The sequence below is a fragment of the Triturus cristatus genome, chromosome 6 (assembly GCF_964204655.1).
Source record: "Triturus cristatus chromosome 6, aTriCri1.1, whole genome shotgun sequence".
Lineage (NCBI taxonomy): Eukaryota > Metazoa > Chordata > Amphibia > Caudata > Salamandridae > Triturus > Triturus cristatus.
Genome location: NC_140589.1, coordinates 461,356,418 through 461,373,548, shown reverse-complemented (window position 1 = coordinate 461,373,548; position 17,131 = coordinate 461,356,418). Strand labels below are relative to the sequence as shown.

General features: G+C 39.6%; 1 protein-coding gene across 2 annotated transcripts in view; it reads left to right on the top strand.

Moving 5' to 3' along the window:
• KHDRBS2 (KH RNA binding domain containing, signal transduction associated 2) overlaps positions 1–11,984 on the top strand; it is a 1,521,990-nt gene extending 1,510,006 nt beyond the window's left edge. For both annotated transcript variants that reach the window (XM_085609195.1, XM_085609194.1), the window contains one exon: positions 11,215–11,984. In XM_085609195.1, coding sequence (XP_085465321.1) covers positions 11,215–11,312 — 98 coding nt within the window. In that variant the 3' untranslated portion in view covers positions 11,313–11,984. The remainder of the gene's footprint in view (positions 1–11,214) is intronic.
• The last annotated feature ends 5,147 nt before the right edge of the window (positions 11,985–17,131 follow it).

The following is a 17,131-nucleotide window of genomic DNA, read 5'->3' as shown; positions in this document are numbered from 1 at the left end:
TACACCCTTGCTAAGGAGGGTGCTCTTCATCTTTGCGTCATAGATCAAACAAGTGCGTTTGATCTCGTTAATCATGCCAAATTATGTCAAACCCTGAAAGAGAAAGGAGCACCCACTGACATTATAACATACCTGTCCCAAATATATACATTTTTTACTTCTAGAGTACGTTTTGCAACAAAGGGTGAATGTACCGAAGATTTTAGAGTCACAAGGGAAATACGCCAGGGCTGTGTATTAGCACCACTACTCTTTTCTTTATATATCAATAATATAGCTACTTACTTACAAAATGAAATTGTAGATCCCCCAAAAGTTGGAACACCCAATATTCCAGTTTTACACTATGCTAATGATGCTGTCCTTTTATTGAGGATAGCGAATGACTTACAGCATTCAATCGAGAAATTTGCTGAATTCATGTCAAAAAAGGATTTAAAGCTAAACCTTACTAAAACATTTGTAATTACATGTGGGAAATCTAAGATGAAGCACAAATAACACCACATGGGAGGAGTAGCTACAGGGAGAGTTCCAACGTTCTCCTATTTAGGTCTTCTATTTAATAGTAGCGACTCATGGAAACCACATATCGTCTCTTGTAGTCTGAAATTTCTAAGAATAATTGAAGGAGTTTTTAGATTTTCTACAAAAATGGGAAATAAACCCATAAGGGAAATCCTCAACCTATTTAGAATTAGGTGTGTGATGGGTGTTTGCCATGGGTCAGCGATATGGGGGAGAGCAAATATTACGTCCTTACAAACACAAGAGAATACATTTTTAAAAAGAGCATTGGCCGTCCCAAATTCCACAGCCAATTTTATAATACTAAAGAACTGTCGGTATCATACATTTGTGATTTTATTAATATCGCAGGACTTACATTTTGGCGAGGGTTATGGTCCAAAGAGTAGACCTAATTAACAACAGATTTGATAAAGGACTGTTTAGCCCTTGATCACAGTAAAAAAAATCCCTGACTAGAGCACATCTCTAATCTACTTAAATATTGTAAAATAGTCTTTAACAAAATGGATCCAGAGTCTATTCTAGACATAAGCAAGAAAGATCTGAAGCTGAGATACACTCTTGCCAGTGAACAAGACAGATACGATGATGCAAGACAGAAGCGAAGCGTTATTACTTACTGTGAAATCCCCTTGGTGGAGGGTATACAAACATACATAACCCTAGTAAGGAACACCCAACACAGATTTTACCTAACAAGGCTCAGTCTTGGTACATTACATTACCTAACTACATTTTCCAATAAGGAAAGGTGGTCCTATAATTTACCAAACTGCATGTGCAATGGAAACACCCCACAGTCTATGTTGCACTTCTTACTATTTTGTACCTTCTATAGCGATATTAGGAAAACTGTCTTGAAACCACTTTTCCTAACCCACAGGCTCTTTGATTATAAACATGCTTTTATATTCTTATGTAGGCTGGATAATATGAAAACTGTCTATTCTGTTATTCGCTTTATAGTAAAAGCAGTCAGGAAAAGAAGAGAATTGACACATTTAGATGCATTATTATATGAGAAACCTGATGAGAGTAACTAGGTCTGACTAACAATGAATTAATCTAAGAAAGCAGCCTTGCAGATTAGGTACATTTTTAATACATGAGATATTATATATTAAACAGCATATATAGTTGTGTATTCTTAAACAAGTGTATATATTTTAACTGTGTATTAGGAGGAAATTTTAACATTCTCCCTGATCAATTATGTGTGCACCCCCTATTGAACCATTGGTATTTTACAATGTCTAACAATATCTAACAATGAATTAAAGCAGCCTTGTAGATTAAGCACCTTTTTAATACATGATATATTTTATATCAAATGCTATATATAGTTGTGTATCCTTAAATAAGAGTATATATTTTAACTGTGCATTATGAGGAAATTGTAATACTCCCCCCGACCAATTATGTGTGCTCCCCCTAGTGAACCATTGGTATTCTGTAAAATGTGTATATATTAATTGTTTTTCCTATATATATATTATATTTAATTTTTATTTTTAGTACGCTTTTATGGTTGTACATTTCACACCGAATAAAGCTGATTTGACTTGACTTGAATATTTAATTGATTTCAGAACAAGGTCATAGAAAGCCGGTAAACTTTCAGTTTCTCATTGTGGGCAATCCATTATGAAGTTAGGTGGCCAATCTTTTTCGGCCAACAAGATAACATAACCCTAAGTCAGTTTTGCCCAAAAGAGGATATTGATAAATTTGGTAGGGTCCCCTTCCAACCGTAGTTGGACCTTTTACAATCAGTGTTGGACACTTACCCTAGTATCTGGTGTTTCCACTGTGATATACTCACTCAGCGCTACTCCCACCAGACAATGATCAGGTTCTGGTGAACTCCCACCAGACAATTCATCAGGTTCTGGCGAACTATCGTGACTTCTGCTACTCTGTCTAGCATCATTAGTGCCCACTCCCCGTTCAGAATTTAAGTCCTCAAAAGCGTGGCATGCCTGACTTTTAGTCTGGCTACCTTTTTCTTTTTAAATTGAGGTTTTCAAATTTTTTGTTTGTCTTCCTGTTTATGTTATGTTATGTTATGTTATGTTATGTTACTGGGTATTTGTAAAGCGCACGGCTACTCCCAGGAGTGTCCCGGCGCTAACAGGGGAGACCAGTGACTAAGAAACCCACAGCAGTCAAACCAAGATCACCGATCATGAAAACAGTAGCGTTTTTAGTTTGTGATGGAAGGGCAGAAGATCATTTTCACGGCGTAGCTCGATGGGTAGATTGTTCCATAGTCCAGATGCCAGTACCTGAAAGGAGCGACCTCCCAACCGGGCGCGTAAAAACCTTGGGGTCAGTAAAAAACAGGAGGACAAGGACCGTAAATTACGTACGGGAACATACTGCTGGCATCTGTTCCTCAAATAAGGAGTGTCGATATTATGGAAGGCCTTAAAGGCCAATACAAGTGCCTTAAAAGACACCCTCTTACGCACTGGAAGCCAGTGTAGAGTTCTAAGGAGTGGGGTCATATGTGTCCGGCGATCGGCCATAACAATAGCTCAGGCAGCAGCATTCTGGGTGACTTGAAGCCGGTTAATCAGATACTCGGGAAGGCCTAAATATAGGACATTCACATAGTCGAGCTGAGACAATATTAGAGCTTGCACAACTGTCTTCCTAGGAGATACAGAAAATAAAGGTAGAAAGTTGCACATCATCCTCAGAAGGCCAAAGCAGGAGCCTACCACCGTTTGGACCTGGGCATTCATGGAAAGTTTATTATCCAATTTGACCCTCAGATTCTTGACCGTGGTAGCCAGGGTCGTTGGAGGAGACATATTGGATGGCCACCATTCTCGCCATTCTTCACCCGGCTTGCAGCCGAAGAAGATCATTTCTGATTTCTCTGAGTTACAGCATAATTGGTTCAGATTAAACCAATTAAATACCGCAGCTAGGCAGTGGTTAAGCCTCTTCCCGTCCACGACTTCGCCCTTTCCGCACGTAAACAACAATTGAGTGTCGTCAGCATAGGAAACGATTCTGGCGCCGAAAGGTTCGACCAGCAATGCTAGGGGAGCCATATACACATTGAACAACGTAGTGCTCAGGATAGATCCCTGAGAAACACCCACATTCATCGATTGAATGGGGGCCTCAAAAGGGGGGATCAAACTGTCTGCTGACGATTAGTGAGGTAAGACCGGAACCATTGAAGGGCAGTGCCGTCGATACCGCACCTCCAAAGACGATAGAGAAGAAGGTCATGCGGTACGTTATCGAAAGCTGCCGACAGGTCAAGCTGTATCAGAACTGCTTTCCCGCCCTTATCCAAAGTAGCTTTTATGGACTCCGATATCTCAAGGAGAGCTGTTTCCGTGCTATAATTAGCACGGAACCTCGATTGGCTGGGATGTAGAATGCCATTGTATTCAACAAACTCCCCGAGAAGCAGATTCAGATATTTCTCCAAAGTCTTAGATAGGGCCAGAAGCAGTGAGATACGTCTATAATTACCTGTTGTCCAGGGATCGGCAGATGGTTTCTTTAAAAGAGGAAGGATTTTCCCCTGTTTCCAACTATCCGGTACTGTCCCTTCAGTTAATGAAAGGTTCAGCACCTGATTTACTGCTGGGTTAATTACTTCGGCTATAGAAGCAAGAATCTTGGCCGGACATGGATCTACCGGAGAGCCTGACTTCAGAGAGCGAAGGATATTTAAGGATTTTTCTAAAGAAAGCGTTGGAAATTGTAGTAGACAATTCTCAGACTTAGGCGTCTGTGAAAAAGACCTTTCCAGATTCACCTGAGAGTCTAAACAAACCTCTCCAAAAGTGGCCTGTATAGAGGAGATTTTAGTAAAGAAATAATGAGCAATGCTCTCTGGCCATTCTTTCGTCGGGGTAAAGGGGTTCTTTATAGCACAGGGGGCCGTAAAATATTTCACAATTTTAAAAAGTTCTTTGCTTTTGTTTCCAGCTCTCTCGACTTTTCCATTGAGAAAGTTCGTTTTCCCAAGCGAACTTTATTATAATAGGCTTTTAATGTTGTCTTATATGTTTGTTTGGCCAGTGGGTTGAAATCCTGCCTCCATCTTCTTTCTAAACGTTTGCACAGGCTCTTGCTCTTCCTGAGATCTTCCATAAACCAGGGAGCAGAAGGTCTGCCTCTATTTGCTACCCGGGTCTTAAGAGGGGCGATGTCGTTTACACATGCTTTCAACCAGCTTTCTAGGGAGGGAACATCTTGTGTAAAACTATCCGTAAGAGAAAACAGGTGCGCCTCAAGGAAAACTCCTACGGCTGCCGGGGTCATATATTTAAAAGATCTAAACCTATTAGTCCGCTCCACATAGTGCTTAGAAGACTGAGCAGATGGTTTCTTTATATTAAAAGTTAATAGATAGTGATCTCATCAGACCAAACCAGGGGAAGGGGCGGGGCCATTTTGATCAGTTCAGATGGGAAAACCTGGTCTACAATGTGTCCCCTTTCCTGGGTGGGAAGGGAGACATAAGGAGTAAGATGTAACATATTTAACGATTCATAAAGCTTCATCGAGTCCGGATCATGGGACAGATCCATATGGATGTTAAAGTCTCCCGAGATTAAATACTGTTCGTATTTAGCGACCAAAGGGGCAATGGCAGAGTTTAAGCCTTCAAGGAAGCCTTTAGCCTGGCCCGGAGGTCGGTAAACTAGAACTCCTGCAATAGACTGATGGGGTGACACCTTTAGAAGGAAGCTAAGGCTTTCAGCATTTTCTAAGACAAAATTGGGTAGAGTAGTGCAAGTGAAAGTTTTTTTATAAATAATCGCAACTCCTCCACCTCGTCCCCCCAAACGATATTTCCTTGAAATAAGGTAGTTGGGCGGAATGGCGTTGCCAGTAGTTGGATTGGATCCTTCATGAAGCCATGTCTCTGTCAGAAACAACACGTCGGGCTTAGATTCAGAAAGGAGATCAAAAATTTGGTATTCATGCTGTCTCATAGAGCGAGTATTAAGAAGCATCAACTTTAAGTCTTTGCTAACTCGCTGATTAATTAAAATAGATTGATCGAGGGAATGTTCTCCCAGCGATGATGTTTCAACAATGATCGTGGGGGGGGGCATATTTCACAGCTCCATGCTCTCAAATAGCCCATAGAAAGAGAGTGGGGCCGGCATTTCGCACAGCCATTCAAATCTTTAAGGTCCCTACTGTTATATCTGATACGTGAGTTGTTTACGCTGACAGTCATCTTACCCTTACGGCTGGCTCCAAGATGGTCTGTCGCATCTGGGACGCGGACGGGCGCAGACGGGCTTGCCTTAGGCGCGCCCGCTGCGCTCGTCCGCTGCGCGCTTGCGCAGCGTCCTATTTTATCGTCTCCGTGATTAAAGGACTAGACCGCGTCTTGCCCAAGATGGCGGGTCGTAATAAGCAAATGTTTTCCCCAATTCCTGGTTCCCTCAACTCAGAAAATACAAATATCACATCACCCCCAATGTTAAAAAGATTTTAAAAGAGAATAGCATAAAACGATTTCTTTTCTTTACAGTACTACGAATGTGCAAAGAGCAAAAATGTTAAAAGAGCAGGATCGGCGTTAGCGAGGCAATAACAGCTGAGAGAGCTAGGACGAGTCCGCGCGCGCTAGCACAGCGTCCCGTTTTATCGTCTCCATGATTGAAGGACTAGACCGCGCCTAATTATGTAGTCAGATGAGCGTTGTGATTCCTTCCGTTGTTTCACGTGCTGTTATGAGTTCTGCTCTGATCATTCTCCTCTCTCTGAAGGTCTATCGAATGTTTCCTGAAAGGAACGAGAGGGACATGCATCAGTATCCTGATACTTATCAGGCAACTTAATATTGCCACTGTTGCGTAGGATGTAATGTTTTTGGTAGATTCCTTTACAGGAGACCCACCCCTTAATTTATTTTTTTCCTTATTTTTCTTACTGTCCCACTTCTTCTTTGTTGAAGAAAGGGGTGCTTGCTTAGAGTTATCCTTTTAAGATGTACTCTTCACTTGGGGTTCTAATGGCCTGCCTCCCAAATTATCTCTTCCTAGCATAGCATAGGTTTCTGTAATAATTTTAGGCAATTCGCGCTCCTGCTGGGCAGGAGTCACATTCCTTAGGCGTTATTATGTAGCTAACGCTGCTGCTTCCCTTTTAATGTTACTGAATATTATGGCAGAAACTGCAGAAAAGTTGCCCATCAGTTTCATCCCTGAGTTATGGGCAGGTGCTGCCCCATGTTCATTCTGCTCTTTATTCAGGACTTTAGGTACAAAAAGCCAGCAAAGAGGTACCATGTGTTCTGGCATATACTGCAGCAAATACTGTACCCCATATTGCACAATCTTCTACTGGGGTAGCTATATCCATCAGCTAGCAAATCATTAACATTATATGTTTTTCCTGTGGGCCTGTATGGGGAAATAATGCTTCAAGCTGATTTGTTTTTTGTGCAATCCAAAATGGAATTTCTTCCCTTTTGGTGGGTATACTCCCATCACTGCATTCAATGTCTGTAGGCTAATGCCTGTGTAGCTAACTGAGGGGCTACCGCTTGAACAGTCGTCGCAGGAGCAAGTGTTAGTGTTTGCATCACGTATTGTGTAAGATTTTTGCATATTGTTACCAGGTTATTGTACAATTCTCTTACCTGACCTGCGGTCAGATGATCAAGATTGGGTAAATTCGTATGTAGCACACCAGGACTGGCCATGTCGTCCCCTCATTGCTGAGTGGGCCTAATCTTATTTTCTGTATACTATGGGGAAGGGTGCCTTTAAACCAATTATTATGTTCTTGGTATGTTAATGGTATTTCTATCTCCTCCTAAAGAATGTATTCTTTGCAGTGTTTTACTCATATCATGTTAATGAAAAACCCATGTAGTATTATCTGCAGCAGAGAATTTAACCCAAGACTAAAATACCTCAAATCTAAATGCTTCATGTGCTTCTACCATGAAGGTAACTGCCCCAACGTCTAGGGCGAGGCCGTGCTGTAGTAATGTTTGAGTAACCGCATATCTGCAGTTCATAGATATATTTTGAGCCACATTGTGTGAATGAAGGATTACAGATTTTGGCTAACACAGTGGGAACAATATCCTTTCAAGCTTCATTTTTCCAACGTTTGATACGTAAGGTATACCTACTTAGCCAAGGAGGATGATTCCCTACTACCACAGACGTCCCCGGGTTAAAAGTTGAATAGGGATCTCCGAGGAAGTATGATAGAGCTACCCAGTTGATCTATACATACAAAATAAGAAGCCAACCAACGTTGGCAGTACCATGTAAAGTAGTTTCCATCCATCAGTGGGAACTGCACATTTGGGGGCCACATAAAGTTAGGATGGTAACAGACTGCTTCCATGCACCCCCACAGGATATGACACCCTTTTACCAGCTAGCTCGCAGTGCTGCCGTTATCCCCTAAACCTAAACAGGGGCGAACAGTTCTGGCAACCACTGAACCTGACAACTCTGTTCCCTCAGGACCCATGGTGACAGACTTCCAACTTTTCACCCAGTTGTTTGTGCTCTCTTTCGCTCAGAGAAATATACAAAGATTACACATAGGGACGTCTTCAATATTTATTGAACCATAGTAGAATATGTGGGCTGCGATAATTAATAGACAGTAGCAGACAAAGGTTATACTGAATGTCAGAACAGTGAACAAAATGAGTACCTCAACCATTTTGTATGCATAAATATACAATAGTATAACTATGTAGCGCACTCCTACAACACAAAACCCTAACCTACGTGTATAGGGTGCAGATGTATGTTTTGCCAAGAAGCCCTCTCCTGGATAGTCTAACCCCATTATCTGATAGGTAAGAATGTAATACCCCACCTTGGTCATAAACTGGACACACCCTCACAGAGATGCTTATCAGCTGCGAGGCAAAGTATCTGGCATCCAGGGACCTCTCGAAGTCAGCAGAAGTGTGTCCTCTGATTGTGACAGGAAGCAAGAGGGTATATATAGAAAATGGTATCCTTGCCTCATGCTCAGATTGTGATCAGCCTGCCATTGATGGTGTTTCACAGATAGCTGCGTCACCACATGGACATGATAAAAAACACATTTGTGTAATGCACGTGATGGCCATATCCCTAATATCAAGGCAGTGTGATAGTGTACTCACGAAGTGTTCTGGGTCATCAAGGCCAGTGTTTCCAAGAAAGTAGTCCCAGAGACACAAACACAAATGTATGCCAAAAGGTTGATGTGGCAAAGAGAAGGGAATTTTAGGAAAGGACCGCCTGCTTGTAAAAATGGCAACAATTCTTACAGGGCCTAATTCGGGCACATGACATGCTGAGATATTTTTTCATCCAGAAAATATTATCAATGGAAGGGCATTGTGGGAGTGGAGAAATGCCCTCACATTCACTGGCACACTCAGTTTGAGCTACCTACATCTAGGCTCAGGATTTCTTGCATTTTACTCTTCTCCTTCTCCTCTCATTCCTTCCTCCATTCTGCTCTCCATCTTTCTTGTACACAACTCTCTTGCCGTTTTTTGTAATTAACCCAGATATTAAAGTCTCCTAGCAGATGCACTTCGAAAAGGGCATTATAGTTGAGCCAGGTGTGAAGATCTACAAGAAAGGAGTCAATTTGTTTTTTGAAGGGTTATATACCTTAAGCAAGGAAGAATGAGGTCAGGATCATGGTGCAGTTTGGATGTATATGTCTAAAATACCTACAGTGTACACCTTTTAAGATCATTACAGTTAATGTGGTATTGATGCATCAACACACCGACTCCACCATGCCTGTGCTCCCATTTCTTGAGAAGGGTGATATATCCTGAAGCAAGCTATGGGTGAGAAAGGGTTATGTAGTCTATTAACGTTGTCTTTTTTTTCTTTAAGAGCACAAATAAGGGGAGGCCATAATACAATGCCTGCAGATATGAAGTCATAGATCCACTTAATGTTTACTACTCAGGGAACATTACATTTAATCATTTGTATTAATAAGAATTGCTTCTATCTCTTTTGTTGCAAAATGATTTCTCTCCTAAAACATTTTGCTTTCAATTTATTTTGCACAAAATTACCACCTTGCTTTCCTAGTTTTTTTTTATCCTTCATGTCCGATCATGATTTCTTAAAAACAGCACATTTGTTCTCTTCTTTTCATTGTATACCAGATTGATGTCTTTGTGCCCAGTGCCAATAGCTAGTAGATTTTTTGAGTGCTAGTATTTGATGTAAAAAAAGTTCTCTTTTTTCTCTGTCAAAGAGCATTTCTTCATCCTTATGTTTTTTTTTTCTCGTAGCTGCTGTCAACTTTTCAAGTGCTTTTCAATAATCTGTTGCACTCAACATGTATGCCTTATCATTTAAGGCTATACCACTAGAGGGGTTCTTTAAGGTTCTGTTGGAATAACTAGTATGACCATTTTCTTTTAATTTTATTGTAACTTTATTTAGCTATATTAATTTTCTGTAATTCACTTATATTGTTTCGAGAGGCATCTTTGATTTTTTACCTTCACTCTAAATGTTGTGTCTTACAGCCAGAAGGTCAGCCCCCAGGCCACTAGGAAGGTACACCCTGATGGGCCATGATATGCTCTTTGGTGCCACCCAAGACCATCCCATGGTTGGAAGCAAAATGTAGACTACCACCTTGGTTCCCTACAGTCTGTGTTTTATCGAGCCAGTGCATAATCTGTGATTGTCACAGCTTTGCAAAATTGAGAATTACCTGTTTATATTACATTACATTGTTATAATTCATATCTCATTCATTTCTTAGAACAAATACGTGAAAAAGTCAGCTGAAATTATAGGACCAAATCATGTCCAATCATCAACCGTGTAACATAATTCTGAATATTTGAAACTTACATATGGCAGAACTTGTAAACAGATGTATAGTTTGAGACCATTTGTGTTCTGTATGTCAAGCACAATGGGAAATGCATACATGAGGGCTCAGTACATAAAGTACTTTTCCAGTGGTACTCATTTACGTACTCTTTCATGTCTCTAAGAATTGGCTCCAAAATATTAAAATGGGAATATTCAGGGAATATTTGTATACAATTAGTACAAATAGAAAGGCCTGTCTTCTGTTTGCACTTTTACTTATAGGGAGTTATCAATGTTTTGGCATGATTGACAAAAGAATGGAAGAGCACTTAAAGAGAACTCTTATTGTAATAATTTGTTTACTCATAAATGCTTTGTAAAGCTGTACCTCTGAGTTGGCATGATGATTGATAGCTATCATCAAATTCAAAAACCCTCATTATGAGGTAACGGCTAAATTCTGGTCCCTGCAAAATGATAATTATCATACCGTGCAGTTTTCTGCTGATAGATTCTGACAGGTCAAACCTGCCAAAATGAATTGGGGGAGAGGGCCTGGAAAAAGAAAAGCATGGAATTCGGTGTTTTAAAAAAAGATTCTGCATACTGCGCTCCATTTTTGTTTTAAAATTTGGAACAGGAAGCACTTACCACAAATGGGCAATACCTTTTTCTGGAGTAAAGGTATTTACCACATCTGGTAAATACCCCACCCTTTTCCGAAAGACTCATAATGAGGGACACATTGTCTTTAATTGTCAACTTTGTCATGTATGAAGAATACTGTTTGTTTTAGATAATTACTATGATCTGCTTTTGATGGTAGGTTTCATAGAATGTATCTCTTGCTTTTTCTTTGCATTAGGACATGAAGATTGGCATTCGGTCCGTCCTATTTTAAAAACGCACACTGTCAGGTCAGCCAGAGGGGGCTACAGAGAACACCCATACGTTAGATATTGAAGGACCTTCTTCATCTGTGACTTCATCTCAAAGCCACTTTATAGCCTCTGGTCAGCACAAAAATGACAGCAACAAGACAAGTAATAGTCCATTTATTTTCTATCCAAGGGATTACTGAATTACAGTTATCCTATATTCTTGTATTTCTTAAAACATTTGGTGTGTCATTGGCACTAGGATTATTTTATAACAAGGACTGAAAAGCTTTGGTGAACATTGTCTAGAAAAAAAGCCAACAGGAACTGTTTTCTTGGTGGTGATTCATTGTTTTTTGTAAATATTTTTAAAGAAAGCATGAAGGTGTCACAGATTTGAAGTTAATGCACATAACCACAAGTGAAAAAAAGTTGTTGGCTAGGGTTGCTGACATATTGTTATATGTGTTTTGCAATGGGAGGTAATGGAGGTGTAGATAAGATGTTTTAACCTGTCTTTTCTAATATGTTACATTAAAATGTTCAATATTCAGTTTGTAAATATAATTTAAAATGCTGTTACAAAGGAGTTGAAAACAAGGGGCTACTGTATGTATGTAGCTAACTGAATTTGTTCAGTGTTTTAACCTGTATTTGTTAAAATAATCTCATAAAGGTCCATGTGTAAGCTTCTCTAAATAGGAAACCACAATTTGTCAACTGTTTGCCATAATTTGTCAATAAAGCTGAAACCTTTTGCAACAAATTAAATTTTGAATTACGTGTTTTCTAACTTTTAAATGCCTGCTTTTTTTCTTCGTCAAGAGATTACTAAAATGTTTTTATATTTAAAATTACAAAAATGATCCCAAGCGTGTTTTAAGCATTTTTCTTGTGTAAGACGTTAAAAGTTGTATCACTAACTTATGGATGTTAAATAATTTAAAAAGGTAACCAACTAAACTGTTACATGACTTATGGTTAGCAAAGAATAATGTATAACTTGTTAATGGAAAATGATTTAGAACAATAAATTGATTTTAAACCATCCTCTAAGCTTGATCTTGCTAAACACAAACTCTCATTGACTTGTTTGTATTAGCATGTCTCTCGCGAGAATGTAATGGAGTTTAATGAGGTAAGATTACCACTTACCAGCGTGTCTAAATGCCTAGTTCTTTAACCATTGAGTTTCCCCGCATATTAATGATCCCATATAACTTTGTAAGCATTGCATAGATTTACCTTGTTTCCACTCAAAGGAGTGCTTTGACTGCATCTGCGTAGTTTATAACAATTTGTATTTTATAAACAAATCATCAGTGTCACTGCCCGGTTCTTGCTCTTCAACTTCAAAAACTTTATTTGTAATTTTCAGTGCTAAATATCACCGCCCTTGAAGGCAGTTTAGAGGGCTGATATTTCTTTTGAGACTATCAGACTTGATGGCTGATGATTATTAAGGAAATATGTCGCAGGACTCAAAGGATGACTTAACGTTAAACAGGTAACACTAATAGAAACTCTGTAATGTTGAGTATGTAAGTAAATGTCAAATATTCTCTATTATTAAGCTACCTATAGTTAAAAAAGTAAACCTACCAAAACATAACAAAATAGGATTTTAGGATCTTAAACCATCTAATTAACATTAACTAGTGTCAACAAATTATTATTTTCTCATTTTGCACTATCTAACCTTCCAGTTAATAAACAGAACTAAAATTAACAATAACAGAAATGCAACTCTTGCTAACTTTAAATATATAACCTAAATTATTTATGGGAAAGGAATGGTAGCATGATCTAGGGATAACTGAACTGTGAATGTCTAAACTACAGTTTGTTTTTTCAAAAAGAAAATGGTGGCTTTTGTCAATGTAATTGGTTTACTTTTTTGATAATAACAAAGTATTAGAAATGTTATGGCTTAGCGTATGCTTGTAATCTGATGCTGTTGAAGTTGCATGCTAACATTCACTAGTAATTTGCAAAGCTTGTGAAGCTTATCCTCTCATATATTAATCTGAAATGTTATTCAGGATTGTCCTTTCAAGTGCATGATTGGTAACTTGGGTTTGATCTGCTTCAATATTTCAGGTGCACATGGTTATTGGGACGCTAAGCAGCAGTTCTAGTTCAGAGTGTTGAGGTAAGCTGAGCATCTGATGTTGTAAGCTTCTTTCTCCACAGGAGTGCCACATGCCTACTGTAATTAGTCCTTTGGTCTGTTAAACGTCTGGACTGGTGAAATTGTTCAGGTACAGTAATGTTTTTCTTATGTTAACTCTGAAGCAATATATGCAATATATTGATCACATTGGGCTTAAATTGACAAAGGTATTTGAGGACCCACGTAGAACTTTACTACACAATTACCTAGTTTTTAACTGGAAAGTTAGGTTTTGCATTTAGAAAATGTGAATTTGCCATCATAAATTACGCCAGCATAATGCATTATAGTGTGTGAGCCAATATGCTTCCAACATCAGGTTGTGACTGTTACAGGTCATTTCTCTCATCCTAATTAGGTGAAAACTTTTTTGAGTTTTCTAAACGTCTTAGCAGGTACATTCCTATTTTGCTATGGTTGGAAATGTACTCCTGTCTCTGGATGGAATATATGAGTAACCAGGCTGCAATTGGGAAGAGAAAGCTTCCAGTTTGATGGGTGTATGGGAAAGGATTTCATCACAGGAAACAATATTTTCCCTTTGAAGAAAAAAAATTGTAAATGTAATTGCTCATGTGAGGCCCAATGGCTCATACTGTACCAGACCATGTACACATACAAAAATAATTTCACATTTAACTAACTTAGAATGCACAAAACATTTCCATAAGTACTCCTGGAAAAAGTAACTGTTGGATCCTAAGGAGCCTTCCCTTGGAATTCCCAACAGTCTTAAATGTACTACTCCAAATGTTGGTATAGGTCTACACGAATACATTTGAATATTTTGAGAGAATTGGGCACATTGTCATTTCCATTAATGAATTTCGGGTAAAATTAGGGCAATGCTGAGTTCCACGTTTAAGCAGATGTCCTAGCTACCCTTAATTAGCTTTGGCAGACATACTGATTACTGAAGGTAACAATGTCAAACATATAGGCTGGATTCACAGAACGATTAGGACATCTACGTTTCTCTTACATGCACAAGTGGCTTGACTTACAATTGCAAGGTATTTACTGAAGGAGATGTGCAATCATGATCATTTGACTTATATGAAGTATTGCCTCAAAAATGCATACTAATGTATCTGATTAAATGCCATGCAAACTGGAAAGTGGGTGTTCTAGGGTGATGATTCACTGAAAAGCTCGGGAACATTCCAGTTCCCTTCCTACCATGTATATGGTCAAGGCTTTTCTTTTGACAAAATCAAGAATAAACCCATTTCCAAGGTGGGAAATAAAATGATGCACTTAAAAAATTGGGCGGTTTTCCATGAGTAAAACATATTAACCCATGCAGCTAAAAAGAACACAAAATGTGCTATTGCACTTAGGTGTTCGCATATTACAATATTTAATTGTACAATGCACATAATTAGACATTGGGAAAATGTGACTACCTTTGGGTAATGCAATTCAGAAAACGTTTAGAGGATTATGCCAGGGAGGCTGGCATAGGTTTCAAGTGTAACATAGACAGGTTTTGTAAATCCTAAAGTGTCAAATTTGATCATGCTTGCAAGTGTACATATTTACGACTTTCTTTCATGAATGGAACTCACACTGCAGTACAATATTAGGTAAACTAACCTAGCTTTGATGCATCTTTTGTTTACATTACTATGCACTTATTCCTTAACTTCCTGATTTGTCACGTTTTCTTTTGATCGCTTCTGTAAGAAACACAGCACAGAATGTAGGGCCAGATTTGCTAAAGTTTCAGGAAACGCAACGCAGCAAAGGAACTTGCTGCGCTATTGCGTGAAATGAAAAGAGAAGAAATGTGCCATATCTACTAAGATATGGCGCACTTCTGCCGGATCCTAGTACAGGTTCACTGTGTGGTGGCTAGGACCAACTCAGGCACCCTCGCACACTGGTGCACGGGTGCCAGCGCTAGGGGCAGGATTTTGTATGTGCAGGAAGAGATGCCTTCCTGCACAAATAAGAATCTTTAGAAGCTAATTCATATATTTATGTGTGCATGCAGAATAAAGCACACATAAAAAGAGCAAATAAGATGGAGAAATAAAGATATTTCTCTTAATTACACCTCTCTGTGGTAGGCTAAAGATATTTCTTATTGTTACACCTCTCTGGTAGGTGAATTAATTGGGAGCAATCCTAGGTTTACTCCCTTTAGTAAATCTGGCATTGTGTGTAAATCTATGGATGGATAAACAGGAACATCCATGCTCCACCCATGGAAACATACCACAACATAACGCAATGAAGCACAAGCTGCTGCATTGCATTATATTCCTTTACAAAGTCACGCAAGGTGGTGCAAATCACCCCTTGTGTGGCTTTTAGGTCTCGCTGAGACAGCGGAAGCTGTCTCTTTGAGACATTTTGTAAGTGGGTTTTCAAAAGTGCTACCCACATGGTTTTGCTGGCCTAGAGCTTGCGTGCATGATGGCGTGCACGTGCACAGCTGCTCCTCTGCTCCTTGCATTCCCCCCTCCCTTCTCTCCCAGCCCTTTGATGCTCTGCTCGCATTTCCTTCCTCCCTTCTTGCTCTGTTTTTTAGTCCGTTTCATTCTGGCGCCTCTACTCCTCCCATTGCCCCCTCCCTTTTCGCCCAGCCCTTTGAAGCTCCGCTCCCTCCCCTCCCTTCTCGCCCAGCCCTTCTTGTCACCTCTGCTCGCATTTCCCCCCTCCCTTCTCCCCCTCCCTTTTCGTTAGTTTTGTTTGCCTGTACTTCTCACTAGACACTTATTCCAAATCGCTGTGACTCATGCTGCCCTGCTTGTTATCTATCTGGCTCGCTAATGGGGTCACTTTAATATTATTGCCAGGGCCGTTTTTTTGACCCAACCCGACCCTGCTTTCTAGCGCTTGGAAACAGAGAGCTGTGCTTAGCCACCTGCCTTAGCCCTCGGTAATACACGTTTACTGCCAGCTTGTCTTCCTCAGGTATTGATGGGCTGTGCAAACAAAGCAAAACATAACTCACTCTGTGGCCGTAATTACGAGTGAGGAGAAGCGAAATTGATGCATGTGCGGTTATTTCGCTCTGTCTGACAAGTGTGAACCGCATGTAAAGTGTTAAATTGATAAAATCGCATGCTATGTGTTTGCATTAGGCATGGCAGAAATGTAATTAATGCTGCCTTTATTTGCAGAATTTCTGTAATTTCGCAAAACACATGCAAATTTCCCGAAATTATGTTAATATATCATGTTGTGTAATTGTGCCACATTTTGTAGAAAACTTTGAGAGCGTGGCCACAATGAAAATAACCAAAGCACCAACGGTGGTTGTATCAATTGTGTTTTTCACAGTATTTTTTGTGCAAAATGCACCCTGGCATCACAATTTGATGCCAGGACTCGTTTTGCGAGACAATATAGCGTTAAATCATGGATTGGCATTTTGCGTCATTTGACATAATTTTCCTAAAAGTTCTCAGATTTACGCGAAGGAAACTTTTTTTTTTTTTTTAAACCGTTTATTACAAAACTCAAAAAAATATACAAAGATGGGCCTACAACCTTCCGGCCGGCCGCTAGTAAACAAAAGGAGCATATGATACACATTGTAGAGCGCGCGTTGCGGCTGAGGAAGATGCACAGGAGTTAGCAGCGTTGATAGCCACACCATCCGGACCCCACTGTACGGTTTCATTTTAAACTGAAATAACAACCAGAAAAAACAAAAACCACAAGGCAATCTACAATCAGAAATAGCAGCATGTGCTCCCCTGAGAGGGGGACCCTACCAA